The sequence below is a fragment of the Patiria miniata genome, unplaced genomic scaffold (assembly GCF_015706575.1).
Source record: "Patiria miniata isolate m_02_andy unplaced genomic scaffold, ASM1570657v1 HiC_scaffold_9, whole genome shotgun sequence".
Lineage (NCBI taxonomy): Eukaryota > Metazoa > Echinodermata > Asteroidea > Valvatida > Asterinidae > Patiria > Patiria miniata.
In genome coordinates this window covers 28,273,300-28,296,025 of record NW_024037076.1, presented here as the reverse complement: position 1 = coordinate 28,296,025, position 22,726 = coordinate 28,273,300, and the positions used below count along the sequence as shown (strand labels likewise).

Here is a 22,726-nt window from a genome sequence, read left to right as displayed (position 1 = left end):
ACTATTTGACAAGTGGCACTCTTTGTAGCAGCATTTTTGCCGACACACAATTTTGCCGACGGAATAATTTTGATATAAAAATGATTTATGGAATGATGGGCTAGGGGGAATAGGTGTGACACCCCTGCACAACCATTACTATCGATCCCTGTGGTGGTTCACTTGCCGACTGAGGCTTTTTGTCCACCTTGCCCCCTCCCATTAACCTGTTGGCTGTGGCTGTGTTGCAGATATACACGCACATGACGCGCCAAAAGCCGGCCTCAGGTCGACCTTGCGCCGACACAGGTCAGTCAGTGACTGACTTTTCAGGATCAAGCTGTGCCTGAGCTACGACCGTCGGGAACAACTCAGTCGCCGATTTTGTGTGTCCTGAGTGTAACTGCGACGATATTAAAATGATCGGCATCAGTTGGCGCTCAAACAAAATCACCAGTCGCAAGAGTAGAACAATTTCAACTTTTGCGACGGGTTGCGTGACCATCACACGATTTCTCAGTTTTGTGACATGAGCATCATATTTCTGCTTGATGCCGATGGTCCCGTCTTGGCGCAAGCAAATCGCAGGTTGAACTGAGGCCGGCCTTAGAGTCTCTGTAAACCTCATATTTTTCTGCATCCCTGAACTTTCGGAGTCATAGTTTCCAAGAACACTTAATGCACTGATTTATTCAATAACATAATAGCAATTAATTTATGTAGTTGATACCATACAGACAGAACCAATATTGTCGAAAACGTGACTCCCACTTTTTTTTTAATACACAACTAGAAGCGTATGCCTAACATAATTGGGCACCCATTCAGGTTACTGTTTCACTTTTGCCAATAACCTCAAAATATTTTTATATTTACTAGTATTATGCTTGGTATAATATATCAAATAATTGAAAAAAGAATTTATTGATTAACACAATTCAAAAATACAGCATTTTCTTACTTTCACCTCTCGAATTCTTTTTTAAAAAACCTACTATTATCAAGATAACGAAGAAATAAAAGTCTATCGTAACTATATTACATATCTCTACTAAAGCCCAAATCAAAGCTAAAACCTCCCCACTTCGAAAAAATAGCATACTAAATATAAAAGATTTAGGTTTTCTTTCGCTTACATACACAATTTTCAATTAAGATTTTCAATTTTCAATTAATATTCTGGAAGAAAAGTGATTTGGTTATGTTAATGTCATGCATCAATTATCAGAAGGAGCAAAAGAAACCCTTTTTTTTTTAGACGTATGTTTAAAGAGAATATACAACATTTGCTTTTTTTTGGTAATTTTCAGAAATGGTTGGATTTGGGGGATTAGTATTTTATAGCAAATACTGTTACACTGACTTGTTTGAAGTTTTGTGTTCGTAGATGCTGGAAAAACCAAGAAAAACAGTCATGTTCTTGTTGTCCGGCTCCCTGACCCCACTTAAATTGAAATGGAGCAATTTATTAACGTCTGGGAATTGTAAGGTCAGGGAACCAGTCTAGAAGGCTTGTACCCGTTCATAGATGGATTGCCAACAAAATTGAGACTGACTAGGAAATGCACTTTTTAAACGCTGAAATTCAGGGTGTCTTAAAAAACCTGAACCCTCGAAGCGTCCTCTATTTCACAGCTTATAAAAAAATACATCTCAAATGTCTATAAATATTTAGACATTGTAGTCCATAAGACTTTCAACAAAGAGAAAATATTTCCAATCGGGTAAATATTTATTGAGTTATGGCCAATTGAAAACAAGTACCGCTTTTTCATTTTTGTCCACGGCGACTGATATTTTGACTGCCGCAGTAAGAACACGGACCGAAACTTGCATTTGTCAAAAAAAGGCTGCCAAGGAGAGGGTAGAGACAGAGCAGCAACGTATACATCGAAGATGTTACAGATATTTGCGATGTATTTTTTTAACAGCTGTGCAAAAGAGGACGCTTTGAGGTTTCTTTTTTTTTGGACACCCTGTTCTTTAATAAATCTACAGCCTATCAAATCGGAAAAACTCCTGCAACAAAATTTCAATTTTCCGGCAGTATGTGACCGTTTCTAAATTAGAATTGATCGAGTTGGCCTAGCTGCGCTTGGGTGCCGGTGGTACACGTGCGCTCAATGCCCCTCCGACCAAATGGACTTCGCGCACAAGTACCCCCTCAATGGTTGGAAATGGAGAGTGCAGGGAGACCACTTGGTGTGACATTCGAACGCATTACCATCCGCGCTTCACACGAAGACACCACTGTTTTGTACACATTCCAAATAAAAGTAAACGTGCGTACTTCACGCGATACGCGCACAGGAAGTACGTGAACGACGTGTGTCCCTCTACTGCTTTTAAAAGTTGTAAAAAAGCATCGCTTCTGTTTGCGCATGAAGTCCGTAAGGTTTTCAATTTGCATGCGTGCCGCAAAGTAAGAATGCGTGCAGCTTGCGTACGAGTACAGCGCCACCCGGTGACGGCGATTGCAAGATTAGCCTATATTCATACAGAACGGATGCGGAAGAAAAATATGAAGATTAGAAGTATGCCCTGTGAATGTCACTGCCCACGCGCCTTGCTCCTTTCCCTGATGAACTTTGGCCTGACCTATTTGAGTATGACCTTTGACCCCACGTCTTCTAGACTGTCCACTGCTTGATGCATTTGTCGTGCCCCGTAGACACGACGGTGGTGCTGTCTCGCCATGCGACCGCGGTGATGACGGACTTGGGATGGGCGCCTGGCATGCAAAAACAAAACAAAAGAAAAGTCAGAAATGTGGACAAGTTTTAGTCAAAAGAGACTATGTTCCAGTCTTGATATATAACAACACATAACGTAACAAAAGATGGAAATGCTCTAATCCACTCTTTTCACACTTCCGCCATGGGCATGCAGAGCCTCTATCTGGCAACTTTACACAATAAATATTGCCGGTTCAGTGATTCCCGTGTCGGGGTTCAGATCACTGAACCGGCTATTTCTATTGTGTAAAGTTGCCAGATCGAGGCTCTGCATGCCCAATGGCGGAGTGTGAAAAGAGCGAATTACACACGCAGTCCTGATATTGGAATGCTTTGTGATTTTTGGAAAATAATTTAATCAATGTCACCTCGACAGTTTCTTCAAAGATTTGTTTCTCAGTGTATAATGTTACGACTCTGAAATACGTACTCGGGGTGATCCAGGATTTTTTGTTGGGAGGGGGGGGGGGGTGTTCGTCAGCAAATCAATGCTGATATGTAGACAGGTTTTTTCTCCGGACAATTGGCCTATGTAAAATCAATAGGGGGGGGGGGGGGGGGGATAGCTCGTACCATACTTTTAATGGGGGCACTGTTCAAATCCGATAATCAAGAACACTATATTACAGAATTATGTACAAATATTCCCCTACCCTAGCTGGCTCAGTACGTATGTCATGCACAGGCGGACATTATGTTTTTTGGGTGTCAATAAATCCATAGAATATATTTCTATGAAAAAAAAAAAAATTGAGTCAGACATTGGAAGGGGGGTTTTACAGGATTTGGAAATGGTAGAAGAGAATTTAAAACCAAGTTCAGTGCTGATAATTGTTGGTAGATCAGTTTCATGAAATTGTCAAACAAAATCACTAATCAAGGGAAACGTTTGAAGGCCTAATGTTGCCAAATTGTCAAGTTGCTGTTTTACCCAGACATTTTGGGGAAGAATTTCCTTCAGGAAAAGAAAACAACAGTACTTACCCATGATCAGGTTGCCTTCTTTGAGATTGTCTACATCCCAGATGCCGATACTGCCGTCCACCCCGCCAGTGGCAATGCGTTTGTTCTCAGGATTCCAGCTGAGCGATGTGACGCGAGCGCGGTGGGAAGACCAGAGGTGATTGCACGGCTACAGACAGAAGACAAGAGAGGGGGGTTAAGGCCAAGAAAATCAAATTGTTGTTGCCCTCATCCGACTGACCCAATAATCTGGAAATCTCCGGTCATTTTTGTTTTGTTTTTTGTTTTTTTCAGTTGAAAAAAATTAAATACAATTTACCTTGCCATTAATGATTCTTTGTAATGCCATAATTTTTCATTTCATTACAAAATGTACATACCTACCGGAAGTGGTAGTACAGTTCCAATTGACCTTATTTTGTATGTGTAACTGAGGCTGAGGCCTAGGGCATGTGGTGTGATGATCTGATACACCGTGCCCTCTGGAGACATGCACACAATAGGAGAACAAAAGATTGTATACCGGTACGTTCCACAGGGCAATTTCTATAGATGAATACGTCTCCACAAGGTTTTCACGAAATAGATATATGGATTTTACTCAAAAACTAGGAATTTCCAAGGTGGGTTGATCCGTCGCAAATGGAAGAGTTTTAGAAAAGGGATATCAAGTCCAAATTTCAGCCAATGAAATTAATTCTGGTTATTAAAAATAAGAGCATTTTGAAACTACACTTTCAAACTCGAAAACTTTACTACACGAGAACAAAGAAATGTCTCCACAAGGATAAAAATTTCAATATCAATGTACTGCATACATCGTTTACATGTGTACATGCACTGTACGTTGTATCACATGGCTATGCACACAGTATAGTTGGCGCGTGCAGTACATGTAGCCAAAACGTTTTGTGTATTGGTCAAAATTACCATGTAAGCTTCAAGAAAATAGGTTATGTTGACTGAAAAATTAAACAAATGTAACTGTTTCAACATCATGATTCAATCACAGAAAACAAAATCAACTGTAAACAAGATGTTACAAACTACGGCTATATTCAAACGACAAGTGGCCTATCTTTCCATTCACTCATCAATTAGAAGAAAGGGTCGGCCTATATGCATACTATGTATACACCCCCATCCAAAAAAAAAGCGAATACAGGGCGAGTAAAAAAAAAAATGCATCCCAAATGGCAGGACGAATTTTTAAATGAAGTTTTGCCTGTAGCACTTTCAAAATCTAGAATAAGAAAGCCCAATCATAGAGCTTTCTTTTAGTACAAGAATCATTCAAATCTCTCATGTACTTTTCAAGTTACAGCATTTTGAACACACACACCGTTTTGGAGTTCATTCCATGAATCACAAAAAAAGGTATGTGTTCTTTCAGCAAAACGAAAACAATTCACATGCATCCCTATGTTTTCGTTTCGCTGAAAGAACACTTACTATTTTACTCGTGCCGCACAATTCCGAGGAAAGTCGGACAAAACTATTTTCAAAATGGCAGGTGAAGGTGACTCAACGACTGTTTCGTGACCGAACAAAAACATTCGCAAACAGCCGTTGAAAAAGGTTGTTATTATCCTCGTCCAAGATATCTAAATTGATGTAAAATGTTGTGCAGGTACGCCAAGTTTCGTGAAATCGAACGTACGTTTATTGCGCAGCTGCGCAACAAATATGTTGCGTAAGTCCTACATATGGCGTAAGTTGCGCACTGTAATGTGCAATCGGCTGCTGCCGACGCAAAATGATCATTTTTTTTTTTTTTTTAAATTGAGATATTTATATTTCTGGACACTATGGAACAAGAGCTTTCCAATGGTACATAACAGTTTGGGGTACTGAGTTTAGTATCGTAAATAAAGTCTGCCAACTTAATTGAATTTTTTTTTAAGAAAATAGGATTTAAACTCCTAATCTCACTGTGTATGTTTTTTTTACTTCAACTACGACACATTTATTGCGTGTAGTATGCAATGGGTCAGTTCACCTCAAAATCCTGGACTTTCCAGAGCAGGACGTTCTTGTCGGCACCGCAGGCCAGGTAAGTCCCGTCGCAGGAAAACTGCACAGCACAGACGGGTTGTTGTGTGGTCAGCTGATCTATTTCCTTCAGTGTGTCGTTGGAAACGTCAAAAATGTGCAACTTGCTGTCCTGCAGGTGACAAAAGAAAAAACAGAACACAAGAGCTGCTCAGCAAGAAAACTTGGGCTTACTTTATGTTGGTCAGCGAAATAACATTGTTTATTGACTTGGCTCTCGGTTCTTTCAGCAAACCGAAAACAATTCACACACATCCCTATGTGATTTGTTTTCATTTTGCTGAAAGAACACTTACCTTTTGTGTGATCCGTGGACAGAACTTGTGTTTAAAAGTCCGTAGCTTGAAAAGTACATGAGTGATTTGAATGATTCTTGTACTAAAAGAAAGCTCATGAATTGAGCTTTCATATCCCAGATTTTGAAAGTGCTACATGCAGGACTTCACTAAACCAAGGGTCGCGACATTTGGGTTGCGTTTGTTTTTAATCACCCTGTACATTCAGGGAACACGATAAAATAGCGAACTCGTGCATAAGGCCCATTTCCGTGCAAAGCAGCTAAATCGACCACACTAACCATCTCTACCCTCACAGGTACCCATTTACTCCTGGGTGGAGAGAAGGAAGAGTGACAAAGTCCCTTGCCCAAGGGCACACACACCATGACCCCAGGCTGGATTCGAACCCACAACCTGCAGAATTACCTGCAAACCAGGAATCCAATGCATCAAAGTGCACCAGACTTTCACTGTGTTTCGTCTGGCAGGGTTAATGAAGAAGACTTTGCCGTTGATAACCCTTAGAAGGTCAGAATCTACCCTTCATTAGTCCTAAATACTTCTCTGAAAAACATCTAGTAGATTCTGAAGGATATGGGGATGGGGAATAGAGTAATTACAGAAACCATTCACAGGAAAGGAACACTTACGCTTCCGCCAACAGCTAAAAAGTTCCCCGCGGGACTCAAGTGGGCCGCTTTGGCAGTGTAGCGGACTGCCTCCGAGCAAACTTTGGCTTTATTCTTGAACAGGCAAATCTGTGGAGGGTTAAGGGGTACAAGCGACAGTCAGGCACATTAATGACACTTAAAGATGTCTGCAAGTCTCCCTAGGTTATTGAGAATTCAGACTTACATCTTCGACTGTGCCGACCACCATCAAATCTCCCTTGGTTGTAATGCATTGAGGCTGTTTGTCCAGTCCGATCACATCATCACTGCAATTGACATCAACAAAACCAAAATTGTACTTTTACGTTTTTTGGGATGATAGCTTTAAAGGTACTATACGACATTTGCAAACATCACAAAACAAAACTAGCATCCTGAGAAATCGATGCACCTGGAATGCTGTCTTTTTCAAGAAAAGTGGACTTTTGTATCAATTTTTGGAATATTTTGTTTGCAATCAGTTACATATCTATGAATGGGAGCAAGCTGGCCAGTCTGGTTAGGGAACCTGACAATTCCTAGATGTTTCTAAATCATTCCGTTTCGTCTGAAGCGACGGGTCAGGGAACCAGACCACAAGAGCAGCGTTTTTTCTTGTTTTTTTCTCCCCCAGCATCCATAAACACAAAATTTTAAACAGCGCAGTGGAAAGATATTTGCTATAAAATACTAATTCTCAAATTAAACGTAAACATCACGCCCACGATGAGTAGCATTTTTGTACAGGTTGTTTTATTACAAAAACGTGGCATCAAAATTGTCCTCTTAGTCCAGATTTCGGAATGAAAAGACGTCACGCATGCAAAGATACATCAGACTTTCTTCCGGAGATGGGCTCCGTGAAGAACGGGTGATACTCAGACTAACCAATCAGATGACAAAGATGGAATGGAACGTTCCTTCTGTCACCTCACGAAATTATTTTTACTATTGCATTCACAAACATTCATTATTTGTATATCAGCCCATGGTAGAATGCACGATTCAGAACTTGATAGACAAAAGTATGGCCGTGTTGAAAGGGTTTATTTTTGTAGCTACAGCTTTCGTTTTCGCCGTTGGTGCACTCTAGTGTGCGTAGCCACAGTCATGTCCATATTGGACGTGGCTGATGACTCAGGAAGCAGGGAAGCATTTCGACAGTCGTAACCAAAAACTGCTTTGGTTGTTTGTCATTGGTTGAGCGCTTTGGTGACTCACTTGCAACTGCACAATCAAAGGTCACTTTGATAACATAACATGGCGGTGTTTTGGCAATAATGGCCCCCTTCCATGGAGCGTTACTCACGTGAACGTCTTGGTTTCCGTGTCGAGGAACCGAACCACGTCGTCCATCCCAGCGGAGGCTACTATGTTGCCGTTGGTGCTCATGGCCGTCACCATGTTGGTGTGGGCCTTTCCCCCGGCAACGTCACACTCGCCACTCTCGGCATCCCAGCACAGTGTGACAGTCAAGGAATAAGACTCCGAGGAATAGAATGAATATCATAAGGGCTTGAGCAGCCTCCATGGAATAAAAGGGGATAAAGTCATGAATGATATAAGAATAGACATTTAATCAGCACAGATAATGTACAGGACAGTACGCACGCGCTGTGTGTTCCGTCCACGTTCCGTCAAAGTGGTAGAAAAGTGGCCTTGTGGTTAAAGCTATAGTCCATCATTTGTAATTTGTGTATTTTGTTCGTTTGAAGCAACAAAAGGGTTCAAAATCTAATGAAGGATACTGAACAACTAACCTGATGAAGTTTCAGCTAAGCTTCAGCTGTACATATCGAGAAAAACAGCATTCTAAGATCTCAATTTCAAATCAAAAGTTACTGAATCATGTTTTGAATTGTTTTGAATTGCAGCCATACGCGACGTAGCGCACTGATCCGACGAATTATAACAACCGCGCGCGCGTGTGCGTCGTTCCAATACTTGTGCGCACTGCGCTGAATAACAAAACGAACTACTAATTTAAATATTCCTACGGTGCTTCTTAAGAATCACCGTTGGAAATGCCTTCTTTCGTTGATTACTTCAAAATGACAGCTTCCCAGAAGGAATAATTTCACAGGGAGTTTAGTTCCCTTACTATCTTTCAACCAAGTTTGTTTTTCAACAATAATTACGCCAGTTACTTTTCGGATGGCTGCAAATGATGGACTATAGCTTTAAGGGCACTGATTCGTGGTCTGCGGGTAAAGCTGCAGGTTGTGGGTTCGAGTCCTGGCGGGGGGAAGGTGTGTGTGCCCTTGGGCAAGGCACTTTGTCACTCATTGCTTCTCTCCACCCAGGAGTAAATGGGTACCTGTGAGGGCAGAGATGGTTATTTGTGATTGAATTAGCTTGCTTGCGCCTAACAGGCTGCATCGAGCTGTATACTCCCCAGGGAGCTGAGATGGTATTTGGAATGTTTAATTGGCCCAATGATCAGGGGTAATAATACTGTAAAGCGCTTTGATCTTAGTTAAAAGTGCTATATAAGAACCTGTTATTATTTATTATTATTATTAGAAACACGCCCTCTTTTGTTGGCGCATGGAGCCCATAGTCGCTCAGCCTGTTCGTTTTGCATGAACTGTTTCTGATCAGCAAAACCCTGCTCCATGCCCAACAAATCTGTGTGCTGAGATGAGCAGTGAATCTGACTGTAGATCGGTGAAAGCTGAAAGATCAAGCTCAACATATTTTGTCCCCGTGCCACCCCAAAACCGACTTGCCTATTTCTCCCTGTACTGCAGAGCGCTTGCATTTGATGGATTCACCTGATGAGGAACAAAATTAAATCGTTTCTTGTCCGGGCTTTTGAAAAAATGAAGGAGGCTAGCACGTTTTTTTTCTTTTGGAAAATGGCTGATTTTCCAAAGATGGCGGATTGATTCTTCCATTTTCTGGACTCTTTTGCTGATGCAAAATTGTGTCCAAATGAGCCATAACCCTTTCAATTTTGTAGGAAACAAATAAGAATACAATGAATTGACAATATATTTACAAGATATAGCAAATGTATGAATAAAAAGAAAAGAGAGTCGGACGGGAAAAAAGGAAGCGGGCGGGGAGGAGAAACTGGTTTACGTTTTTACTTGGGAGTAATTGCAAAATACCCCGCCACTCAGAAATACACCCCTAAAAATCTCTGGCTACGCGGTTGGAATCACTGGAAAAGAAACTTAGTGGGGGTCCCCTGAGAACGAAACGACACAGAAGGAATGGGGGTTGCTGGAAAAATTCTAAGTCTAAACCAACTACCATGTTGCCGGCTATGTAGCTACGAAGTGGGAGTCCCCTTGTCTTGATATGCTTGAGAACGAAGCAACACAAAAGGAATGAGGGTTGCTGGTAGAATTCTAAGTCTAAACCAACTACCCTGTTGCCGGCTACACGGATACGGAGTGGGAGTCTTCTTGATATGCTTGAGAACGAAGCAATACAAAGGGAATGGGAATTGCTGAAAAACTTCTAAGTCCAAACCAACTACCCTGTTGGCGGCTACGCTGATACGGAGTGGGAGTGCAGTGGAGCATGACGTGTGTAGGCCTAGTACGTACAGGTAGCGCTGAGGTGGTTTATTGAGGGCAATCAACCGTGACTCCGTAGCTAGCTACAGGTAGCAGACCAGTAAATAAACTTCCATAGACCCCAATGGTAAATGCTCCCACTTCAAAAATTCGGGAAAAATACTCACAACTCTCCAAGGTGTTCGAGACACACCTCTCCAAGGTGTTCGAGACACACATCAAATTAAAGCTTATTTCATCATCTTTCATTTTCTTTTCAATTTTCGGGGGGTCAAATGATGACTTTTAGGAGAAATTTCCATCTGAAGATGATCACCCCTGAAAATAGTCCTGAAGCCCATCGCCATTTTGAAAAACGATGCCTACACTCCATTGCAAAATAGAGCGCTTTTAGGGTCCAAATTACATTCAAATTACACAGAACTGCAATCTCCCAGTCCTGTGCACGGCTTCCACCCACATTTTTTACAAACCCTCAAGTTCATGGCCCACAGCATGCTCAAATACTGAAGATTTTGAGGGCATGCAAATCGTGATTTGGCCGGCGTAGGCAATTTCGGACCGATTTACTGGTCTGCGCCCTACAAGGTGCATAGATTGAGTGGCAGGGTATTCTGCAATTGTGCCTTTACTTGGCCTAATACAATGTTGTACATATTCTAATGGGTTGAAAAGGATATGGATTTTGTTGTCTAGGCCAGCTGAATAAATGGACTTGGTGTCGCTGGACAGGGCCATCATAGAGATGTTCTTGTTGTGACCCTGCAGAGAGAGATAGCAAATAACTATATTCAGGGTGAGTAAAAAAAAACGAAACCCAAATGGCAGGACCAATTTTTGAATGACGTTTTGCCTGTAGCACTTTCAAAATCTAGGATATGAAAGCCCAATCAATGAGCTTTCTTTTAGTACAAGAATCATTCAAATCACTTGTGTACCTTTTAAGTTACAGAGTTTTGAACACAAACACCGTTTTTAAAGTTCTGTCCACGGATCACAAAAAAGTGTTCTTTTAGCAAAACGAAAACAATTCACATGCATCCCTATGAGAATTGTTTTCGTTTTGCTGAAAGAACACCACGCGCGATGCACACCATAGAAGTGGCCTGAACATGGAGTCAACATTATTGAACAAAACATTGTCAGAATTTGGTGATTTATTTTTCATTTTTGACAAAAAGAGGTATTTATGAATGGGCTTCAACTCGGGTCATTATCAGTAACCAGGCCCCTCATTGGTTTTAAAGGGAATATACATCATTGGCTTTTGCATTAATTTTCAGAAATGAACTATTTGAGGGGTTAGTATAACAGATCAAATATTGTTACACTGACATGTTTGAAGTTTTGTGTTCGAAAATGCTGGAAAAACCAAGAAAAACAAAAATGTTCAAGTAGTCTGCTTCCCTGACTCCACTAAATATAAAATAAATCAATTTACAAATGCCGGAAAATTGTAAGGTAAGGGAACCAGTCTAGCTGGCCTGCACCCGTTCGTGAACATGTAACCAATAGCAAACAAAATTTGGACTGAAAAAAAAAAAAAAAACGGTAAATTTGGAGCAGTAGTGGAAAAATAGTTTTTCCAACGGTGGTCAGCCGACCACCGTTGGAATTTTTTTACAAAAATACCATTATCTTGAAAATTACTTCACACCAGGTGCCATAATTTTACAGGATGCTTTAGACTGTCATTTACCAACATCCTAGTAAGGTATTTCATAAAAACTTGGTAGTTTTATTTTTCGATGTTCGATGTTTGCAAATGTTGTATATTTCCTTTAATACAGATGTTTGAAGAGTGCTCCACCACCGCTATTATGTGTACTTATTATTACTGATTCAATTCACCTTGATAACCCGCAGCGGGGTGTCAGGGTTGTTCTTGTCCAGGTAGCTGATGTAACCCGCGAGGGAAGTAGACAACATGTAATCGCCTTGCCACAGGAGAGAAAGCTGCTGGTCTTCAACCACCGTGCCCATCTTAAAAGTCCTAGAGTATGAAAAAGACAAGAAAAATTGCTAAGTTAAGGGAAAAATCTCTGTGTTGTACACGGGTCCGACACATGTAAAATGGACTAACCTTTTGCACACTACAACATTTGAACACGGCACTGACCCGTGTAGAGCGCTCGACCCGTGTCGAAACTAACCCTACTCGGGAGGTGGGTTGAGAATTCTCGATCCGTGTCAAGAAGTCTGACACGTGTTGAAAGCCGTAGTGTGAACACTTCTGGGTTACGTTCGACCCGTGTTCAACCGCATATCGACTCATCGGACGCGGACCGGCCGGAGTACGAGTGCATGCATGCAGCATCACGCTGTAGTTTACTTTTTAGCATGCAACGAACATACAAATAACCTTTGACCTGCTGCCCTGTCGCGCCACCACCGGTGTGATATGAAAATCGGACTCGTGTGAAAATCCGACTCTTTTCCCTTTTATTGGTTAAACCCTTTCACGTGACCGGTCCCTCTCCTAATTATCTATGCATGAGCATGCACAATACCTTATTGAGTCCGTATTTCATAACACCTGATATTCACGCTACACCTGCCGACCGCGCTTGCTTTTTCGTAAGCACTAGAAAGTAGAAGCGGCCGACCACGCTTGGTTTTTTGCGTACGTTCTTCGCATATGCTTTCGATGGTGCTAGAAGTTACAGAATAGTTTATCCTCCGACGTAAAATGGGCCCGAAATCAGAAAAAAGACTGGCATGAAGTGCGGGTCCGTGGTTGGGCTGACCATCCATGGAGCTACAAAACACGTGTAGGGCTGAGTGTGAAACGATCGCGCAATACACAGGTCGAAACATTACACATGTGGCAAAAACGCTGGGTTTGCGATGAGTAGTGTGAAAACATAGCGAAATCGAACCATGTTGAAATTTTTAGAAATCGACAAGGGTTGGAACCGTGTAGATTTCGACAAGGATTCCAATGCAAATGGATTCCAAATCTATTGGCTTACGTGATAAGCTGCTGGGTTTCAACATCCCACATTTTGACAGTTTTGTCGGCAGATGCAGTGAGGAGCCGTTTACTGTCGGGACTGAAGAACACCTTCAAAGACACACACACACAAAAAAGGAGAAAAAACTGTTAACCGATGGGGTTTTAAAGGGAAGATACAACATTTGCAAGCATCACAAAACAAAATTATCAAATTATCACGAAATACCTTACTGGATTGTTAGGGAATGACAGTCTAAAGCATCCTGTAAAATCGTGGCGTCTGGTGTGCTGACATTTTCAAGAAAAATGGTATTTTTCCAACGCTGGTCGGCCGACCAGCATTGGAGAAAAATGGCTTTTCTCAAAAAATGCTCCTAATTTTTCATAATTAGTTATTTTGCATTTTTTTTGGCAATTGATTATACATCTGTGAAGGGGTACCAGCCTGCTAGACTGATTCTCAGACCTTACAATTCCTCAATGTCTATAAATTGCTACGTTACATCTTAAGTGGGGTCAGGGAACCAGACTACAAGAACGTGATTGGTTTTCTTGGTTTTTCCAGCATCTACAAGCCCAAACGTGAAAAAAAGTCATTTTAACAGTATTTGCTATAACATACTAATCCTCCAAATCCACTTATTTCTGAAATTTGCAGCAAAAGCAAATGCTGTACATTCCCTTTAAACTGTTAAAAATAAGCAAAATCACGGTCTAATTTTAAATAGGGCAACTCCGTAAATTCGGACGTACTTGTCAGACACATTAACCCTCCTTTGCAAACATACATTCTGTGCCAAGTTGTCCTTGCAGCCAAAATCAATCAAGTGACTGTTTTCAATCCGTAAGAATTCTCAGCCAACATAAAGCAGGATTGACTGCCTTGGACTGATTAAGTAACTTGATACAGCTATGCTTTGACTCTGGGTGAGTGATAAAACAGCTGTGACCACAACTTGCCTGCTTTGTCTGTTGACCCAGTTTGACTAGACAAAGTATTTGCTTGACATAAGATCTGACTGCTGGTGACTATAGCCTTTGTTAAAAGTTTAGCATAGTACAGGGTGAGTAAAAAAAAAAACCAAAACCCAAATGTCGGCACCACTGTTTTGGTCTTTTCCAAAAAACAACACTTCTTATTCTTACAAAGAAAAAATTATTGCTCATTATAAGAACACTCACCGAATAAACACCGCCTTCGTGGGCCTTCTTCCCGTCTAGCAGCTCAGCAACCTTCTCACCGTCTTTTCCAGTGTACAAGAACACCTAAGGAGGAAAAAAATAAGTAATAAAATTCATGCAATTGTCTTGACCCAATCTTAAAATTTAAGACGATAAGTAGATTTATGCATGACATAAGAGTTTCAAATAGAACACGAAAAAGTCGTGAAGTTGGGAATTTGGCTGATTCGGTCACAGCCGGTATGCCGCACCTCAAAAGATGGCTGCCCTTATGCAAAGGACCTATTCAAACCTACCTGTGAGTCAGAGCCTCCGGAAGCAAAGAAATTACCGTCAGGGGAGAATTTGGTTGAGTTCACAAAATTGGAGTGCTCCTGCAGCGAGGAAAGGGCAAGGAATATAAATATAATGACTTTATGAAAACAAAACTCCCTCAATTTTCCCTGAGAAAGTTTCAAAATTCCATGAGAAATATTGTCATTTTTTAACGAGGTTGCTGGAAAGTCAAGAGGGGGTTGCAGCAAAGCAACTAAGATGCTAATAATACAAGTGCAGCAGTCGATTTCACGAAAAAGTGAGTAGCTTGCGCCATGCGTTAAAGACATACGCAACAAATTTGTTGCGCAGCTGCACAATAAAATTACGATTGATTTCACAAAACTTGACGTAGCTGTGCAACGTCTTAAATAATCTAAACTTCTTAATAACATGATAACAACAGCATTTACGATGGCTGTTTGTGTATGAATTTGTTGGTTCATGAAACAGTCGTTGAATCACCTCAGCCTGCCATTTTGAAATTGATTTTGTCCGACTTTCTTCGGAATCGTGTGCCAGGGTGGCAAAGAGAGATGTTGAAATAGTTTTCTTGTCAAAGATGTATAATATCTGTGATCCAAAAGCAATAAAGCATGTTTTACTGAGAATTGCAGGTGCGTACAATTTTTTCAAAGCGTATCGGCCCCGATATCCTATTGTATGCCTGGCTAGAACAACGTAAATAATGAAGATGAATGCGGTGACTTTTCAACACGGTAAATTCAATCATCCGTGCACGCTAATTTTGCCCTTTCATTGCAAGCTTTAACATACCTAGCGCTATCAACAAATTCTTGCCGAACTCTTCCCAACCGACTTTTGGGTTCGGTTAGGTTCGGGTTCGGTTCAGAAAGCCAAGTTCGGCTTTTTTAGTTCGGTTCGGCGGTTCGGCTGCAGCACTACACTATATTCACAACAGAGATGGGCATGTCAAGTTGCCCTTGTATTCGTGAAAACGGTGACAAAACTGAGAGAGAGAGAGAGAATTTACTCACTCTGAGCTGTGTCTTAAATTTGAAGGGTATCCCTTCATAATATGATGTTGTCATATCCTCCGAGGCAGTTACAATGCGGTAGGGTCGGGTCGGCTTGTAGTCAATGGCATTGCAGTGATTAGCGCTTCCGTTCAGCTTACCAATGGTAGTACCGGAATCCCAAAGGATTGCTGCAGCGAACCTGGGTAACGCAAAAAAAAAAAGACTTTGATTTCGTGCAGCTATTCAATGGTTAGTCTTGCACTTTCTATGCACTCCATGCGTGGACAATTATACATGGCGCTCTTCAGTACTCATGAGAGCTCTGGGGCGTGTTTTCGCGACCGTGACCAGAAACGTGTTTCCGCTTTGGTCATTGGTCAGGGTTTTCGCGTCTTCAGTTATGGCTGTGTGACGTCATTGTTTCGACCAAACGAGGATCTCAATCCTGCAAATCCTCCGTAATTTCTTGAATGCGGTCCTTGGAGGGTGACCACTGCCCCAATCCTGCACAATCCTCCAGCAATCACTCTGGATACGTTGAGACAGAGCCAGTGACATCCTGGAGCAGTGCGGAGGATTTCAAGTATTATCTAGGCCTCAATTTATCCACGGCTGAGCATATAAACAACACAAGGTCCGGCCCAAGACCTTGACACAGCGCATCCTCCAAAATCAGCCACACATTTTTGCCATATCTCCTGGATCCTGCAAAATCCTCCATTTTGCAGGGAGGATGTTGGAGGATTTGGTATGGGAAGGTTAAGGTTAATAGAGTACGCATACATTTAGCTTTCCGTTAATGTTATTTACTATTCCATTATTTTTTATATTTTTTATTTAATATACAGTGGAACATCGCTATACCGAACACCGCTATCTGCTCCGTTTACGAGTACCCCCTCACCGGCAAAGGAAGTACAGTTGGGGGTGACCGACCGACGCCATCTTGCCTGACTGCAATTCATTTGCTGCAAAGCGCGGCCACTGCGTGTACATAGAACAAATCCCCTGGTGTATGCGCGTCACACACAAGGAACGGTGCGCGACAACCAGCGAAATGTCCCGCCCATGGGACGTCGTTGTTAGGTAAAAGGGCGCCCTCTTTAGTCAGCGCACGGAGCTCATACCTAACATTCAGCTATACCGAACATCATCCTTGGCTCCCGATTTTTGTGAACAAAACGTACCGAACATTGTTATTGAAAAATGTCAACAGAAGAGCAACACGTGGCTACATTATTTCCCCAAGGAATAGAAGGGGCCAGCCACCCATTGCTGTAGGTAGTAAGGTCAACAACTGTGAAATTACATTACTCAATAGTCGGCACGTGTTCGAAGTTGTCTTTCAGTAACTACCAGGGCGTGCAGGGTGAAGTTCTGCAGGGTGTTATTTATTGAAAAGTGAGTACCGGAGCACCGGCAGCTTAAAATCGCTATACCGAACGATTGCTATTGCGAACAATTTCTGTGGATCCCACGACGTTCGTTATAGCGGTGCTCCTCTGTAGTGATTCATAGTTGACTGTCTTGTTTTTAAAAAAATGGGTCTAAAAAGATTTGACACTCACTTATCACGGCCCTCGCCACACACGGCAAGTCTTTTGCTTTCGGGGCCCCAGGCGATGTCGTTGACTTTGCCAGAGATTGGCTGGTGCTCATACTTCAGAATATGCTCCTTTTGGGTGGTGTCCCAGATACGTACCTTACCAGTAACATCTGCAACAAAGGAAGGAAGAAAGAAAAATGAAACACCATACATAATGTGGCGATTGTGTAGTTACGGGCCCCTTTTTAGTTTTGGTCAAGCTAGTGTCAATCAATCTATCCATCCACAATTTTCTATCAATCCAAAATGACGTCTGCAACATAAAGCAGACTTCTCTTAACATCTAATGAGTGCATTTTCTTTGCAGTTTTGAGCAGTATCTTTTAAAGGTATAGTCCATCATTTGTAATTTGTGCATTTTGTTTGTATGAAGCAACACACCTACTCAAAATCTGAAGAAGGGTGCTGAACAAGTAACCTGATGAAGTTTCAGCTCAGCTTCAGCTGTATATTTCGAGAAAAACAGCATTCTAGGATCCCGATTTCACATCAAAAGCTGCTGAATCATGTTTTGAATTGGGCCTGAATTCAGCGTCTGAGACACGTTCTTACTGAGCCGAATGCAGCTACGCGATGTCGCGCACTGATCCGACGAATCATAGCAACCGCACGCGTGCATGTGCGTCGTGTCAACGCTTGCGCACGCTTCGCTGAATAAAAAAACGAACTACTAACAGAAATTTCCAACGGTGCGTCTAAAGAAGCACCGTTGGAAAGGCCTTCTTTCGTTGATTTCTTCAAAATGACAGCATGCCAGAAAGAATAATTTCACAGGGAGTTTAGTCCCCATACTATCTTTCAGCTAAGTACGTTTTTCAACAATAGTTACGTCAGTCACTTTTTGGATAGCTGCAAATGATGGACTACAGCTTTAATAAAAAAAAAAAATCCACTTTCTAGCGCATTTTACAGACCTGCTTTCTATTCTGATTTTTTAACTCAATGCTAAGCAATATTTTCAGCATAGCAGCTCCTGGATTTAAAACAAACCAAACACCGCGCTCAACATCATGTACCTCCGGATGCTATGTAGAACCCACTGGGAGCGTACTTGGCCACGGACGTCTGGGCACTGTGCTCGCAATAAATGTCGCATATTGCAGGATTCTGATACAGAGAAACAAATCACAAATCAATCAAGACATGAACACGACACAAACGTCAAATTTCAGTATCGAGGTTTGTATTTGTGAAAATGAAAGATGCCAACTGTTTTTACTCTAAAAAATCCCTGTTTTTCCACGATTTTAAAGTACTTATAGTAAAATATGTGTGGATGATATCAAAGCTAACAATACATGTAACTCTGAAAATTCAAAGAAAAAAAAAATCACGCCATTTTGTTTTTGCATTTTTAAGCTCTGGCAGAAGCTTCTAAATGTCACTTCCTGATCAATCGGTCGGTTGGTCCGTCCCCAGAAAATTGACCAAAATCGGCCCCCCTAGGTTTCCCATCAAATATAACTACCAATTGACCATAAATTTACGAAATGCAAAGCTGTCGCCGGTAAATGCACTCTTGGCGAAAGTTTTCGGAACACGCCCCTATGTCTCGATCAATGCGCATGCGGGTCTATTTTGCATATGAAGTGAAACATTCCGGAACCAGGCCAGACCTTATTGTGCACTCGCGCTTGTTCTTCATTAACCCTAACTCCCCAGCATAATTTACTAGGAACCGTACCCATTCAGGCAAATTCCAACACCCACATGGGAAATTGTACACACACACTGTTGGACTTCGTTTCTGGAGGTATGCCAACCCCATTGTAAAAGACCATCAGTTCAGGGGTACTGTACCTATCCCAACAGATTTAAACAAAACCTGCTGTTGAACTTTGATGGGTTGAGTTCGGTTAGGGTTAAGGTCTGTGCCCACTGCCCAATTCGGTCTCATTTTGCAAGAGCAGTTCGCATGACTTTTGGTCCAGAGCGAATAAATATTGATTGTTGCCAAAAGGGTAGGGTTTCACAACTCTCAAAGTGGTAAGGCACAACTCTACAATAGGTTTGAGGGGACGGGGGTTAAGGAGAGGAGGAACGGGTGGGGGCTAAGGAGATGGTTGAACAATTGGTTGGAATTTGACAGGAACGTGTGCTATACACCAACAACAGCTCATGATGTCGACTGTAGAAAAGCTCAAGCTTGGTCTGCTCTGTTCTCACTGAAGAAAGTCTGGCCATCATCGATCTCCATGGCCACCAAACTTAAGATCTTTAAGACTTCAGTGGAATCCATCCTCCTCTACGGATGTGAGTCCTGGGCCCTGACCAATCAAATCTCTACATCCATTGGTGGCACCTATACACGAATGTTGCGTGCTGTACAGAATCTTGGCCACAACATCTTCCTAACTCTGTTTTATACGGTGCCCTTCCCCTTATCTCCACCATCATCAGACAGCATCGCAATAATGAGCCAGCTAGTCATGTTCTTCTCCAGAAGCCTGATGCCCCTCCTCGTAGAGGTCGTCCCAACATGATCCTGAAAACATCTATCGAGTTGGAAACTGATCTGAACAGGCCATCTCTTTCCAACACTATGCTCGACAGGGACAGTTGGGCCCAACTCATCAAGTCATCAGGATTGTGTGAATGAACAACTGAATGAATGAATGTACTATACGGGGGAGGAACAATGTTGGGAACGTGCTTACCTCAATATCTCTAATGTAGACGTTGGTGTCGTTCGTATACAGGAAGGTCTTGCCCTTTGGGTCCCCGCCGAGGTTAAATGCACGGGCTCGCTCCGTTCTGGGATGCGCGGCAAAAACACTCTCTGAAAAACAAAGAAAAGGTGACAATTTCTTTTTAAAGCGATGCTTTCGTTGTTGTTGCTGTCGGCATTCTCTACCCAACAATTTCCCTCTGAATGCAAAACACTGCCCTCTCTCTACGCCATTCCTGTAGCTTTTCAACATCATAGCTATTTTGGTGAGTTCAATATAAGGTAATAACATAAATATGGATCTTTGTTGGCTAACACTGGAACGGGAGTTTTAGCTACACTCTTACCAATATTATAACTATAGATACATCAAATCAAATTAGGTTTTGCCCTTCACCGATGTATAAACACTGTATACTCAGTGTGTTACCTCCCGAGTGAAAGTTGGAGAAAAAAAATCACTCGGGTGGGACTCGAACCCACGACCTCCTGCTTTCTAGTGCAGATGTCTTACCTCTCGACCAACGAGCTAACGGGAACGGTTGGCTGGTTCTAATCTGATTAACCGCATTAACTATTCATAAGATGGAATTTTGCGCCGGGGTGATGTAAATCAAATTAGGTTTTGCCCTTCACCGACGCATAAACACTGTATATTCGGTGCGTTATCTCCCGAGTGAAAGTTGGAATTTTTTTTTTACATGTATGTCCAAGGCCATGATTCATAGACTGTATAGTTCATGTATGTATACGAACCGGTAATTAGGCCTAATTTCTTCCCTTCAGTGAAATGAGTCAATTTTCAGGAATGAATATATGTTTAATAAAAGTCATTGTGAATATACAATGGCGGCCACAAAGAAAAAGGGAAAGAATGTAGTATCCAGACGCCACTTCTTTGGTTGTGTATACAATCTATGGAGAGTTGAGTGCATTTTCAAAGTATTTCCTGACAAAACTGGGAATGTTTCTCATGCAATGACTGAGTCAGACTGACCGACATCGAGATGATGAAAAAAGTGGCGTCAGGATGCAACATTCTTTCCTCCGGTTGGAGTTTGACAACAAATGGAAAATGTTAGTCCCACTAACTTGGGCGCTAGAACTCCTTTTTTTGACATATGGGATGTTGGTCTGTCGTACTACTAACGTCCCACTAAGGAAGTATGGTCAATGTTGCAATTTCTAAAAAAAAAATGCCTTTGAAAGCACCTACTGGCTTCTCCATATGTCAAAGACAAAGTAATGGGGCTTCAATGATAAAAAATAAACTCTGCATTTAGATCGGGGGATGCACCTACGACTGTTTCATGACAAGGCACGGTACAAGAGTACAGTCGTAGGTGCATCCCCCGATCTACATGCGGAGTTTGTTTTTTGACACAGGTCACGGTCGTGTCCCGGCCCCTGCTTCACGTACGTGTTTGTATGTTCAATGTACATGGTGTACGTGCATAGACAGTGCGTTGGTAGATCACAGCCATAACCTTATTGAATGATCACTGTATGATGTCTGGGGGTGGTGGGGTTGGGGTGGGGGTGGTGGGGTTGGGGTGGGGGTTGGGGGGGTGACAGCCCCCCCCCCCCCCCCCATGAAACCTTGTCGCCCCCCAGCATTGCCCAGTCGCCCCCCCCCCCCCCCCCCCATTGAGATTTTGAGTTTCTAAAAAAATTATCATTGATCTACATGACTTCCCCCCATGAAATGTTCCAGCCCCCCCCCCCAGCGCCCCCCACTGAAAAAAATCCTGGCTACGCCACTGGCCGTAATTATAGCCACAGCCAAAACAATGAAAAATGGGAGCCAGCCGACCGGCAAGCACAACATACCGGTACATCATGTACATTATACAATGTTCAATGAATGAAAGGTAATCACTTCCGGGATGTGTCTCCGAAACAATCTGGACATCACTGCCTAAATCTCACACCAAAAACAAAATCAAAGAGACACAAATGCTTCTCCGTAATACTCACTTTTCTCGTAACTGAACGGCATCTTTGCACTGTGGTTCTTTCCAGCTCAAATGAAGCAAAAGTGTAAGTTACGACAAGCTAAGTTCCTACTCGACTCCCACACAAATCAATGCGGCATGCGAGCTGCATGTTCCACATTAGCACTCCGCGGCGCCGCCGGCCAAGTACGCACGTTTAGTTGTACACATCGCAAGATGAGGCGAGAACCAGACCGCTGTATCTCCCATTCAGATCGAGGCTCCATTCACCAAATATGGAAACTCTCAAATGCCTATGTCCATATTTGGAAGCCAGACAGGTGGCCACGCCCCCTATGGCGCGCTGATTTGATTTTCTTATCGCTGTATATTTCCCTACCCCGCCCATTAACCTGCGGCGCACGCTGGGATAAATAAATATTACTCATCAAGATTTTTTATAATCAAGACGATTTTCGTTGGTGGACGATTTTTTTCAATCTAGTCGACCTCCGTGTGATATGCGGTGCTTTATTCAGTATTTTAAGCAGAAAATGAATTTTGAAATGCATGTTTTATCTTATTGGCTATTTAAAGTTGGATATTCTACTTTAACGACTTGCACTCGTAGTGAATAAAGAGGAACAATATTTGTACAAAAAAAACACCAAACTTTTTATTTCCCAGAAAAAAAGGTAAAAAGGCTTGGGATATAATGATAATCGCCAACTAGCCGTCTATCATCAGTGAAGATTAATTAATCGTAGTCATTTAGAGTAATTTTCAATATGCAGGTTTTTTTTCCTGGTGGTTTGGCAAATTGTACATCACACTTCTACACCTGAAGCCGCATGTAGTACCCCAATGTTTCTTAACTCGAACTAAAAATGACATGTTCACC

At 42.1% G+C, this 22,726-nt stretch overlaps 1 protein-coding gene across 1 annotated transcript; it reads right to left on the bottom strand.

The window, feature by feature from the left end:
- Positions 1-1,965: 1,965 nt before the first annotated feature.
- On the bottom strand, positions 1,966-22,021 carry LOC119720387 (WD repeat-containing protein 1-like). Its single transcript, XM_038190050.1, has 16 exons — positions 21,869-22,021; positions 19,881-20,002; positions 18,240-18,330; positions 17,186-17,333; positions 15,636-15,816; positions 14,619-14,696; positions 14,323-14,406; positions 13,157-13,248; positions 12,036-12,177; positions 10,865-10,946; positions 7,967-8,120; positions 6,863-6,944; positions 6,658-6,765; positions 5,677-5,841; positions 3,699-3,846; positions 1,966-2,710 (listed from the first exon to the last, which is right to left on the bottom strand). The coding sequence occupies exons 1-16, from the start codon at positions 21,888-21,890 to the stop codon at positions 2,610-2,612; spliced, it is 1,800 nt and encodes a 599-aa protein (XP_038045978.1). The 5' UTR covers positions 21,891-22,021; the 3' UTR covers positions 1,966-2,609.
- Positions 22,022-22,726: the final 705 nt, after the last annotated feature.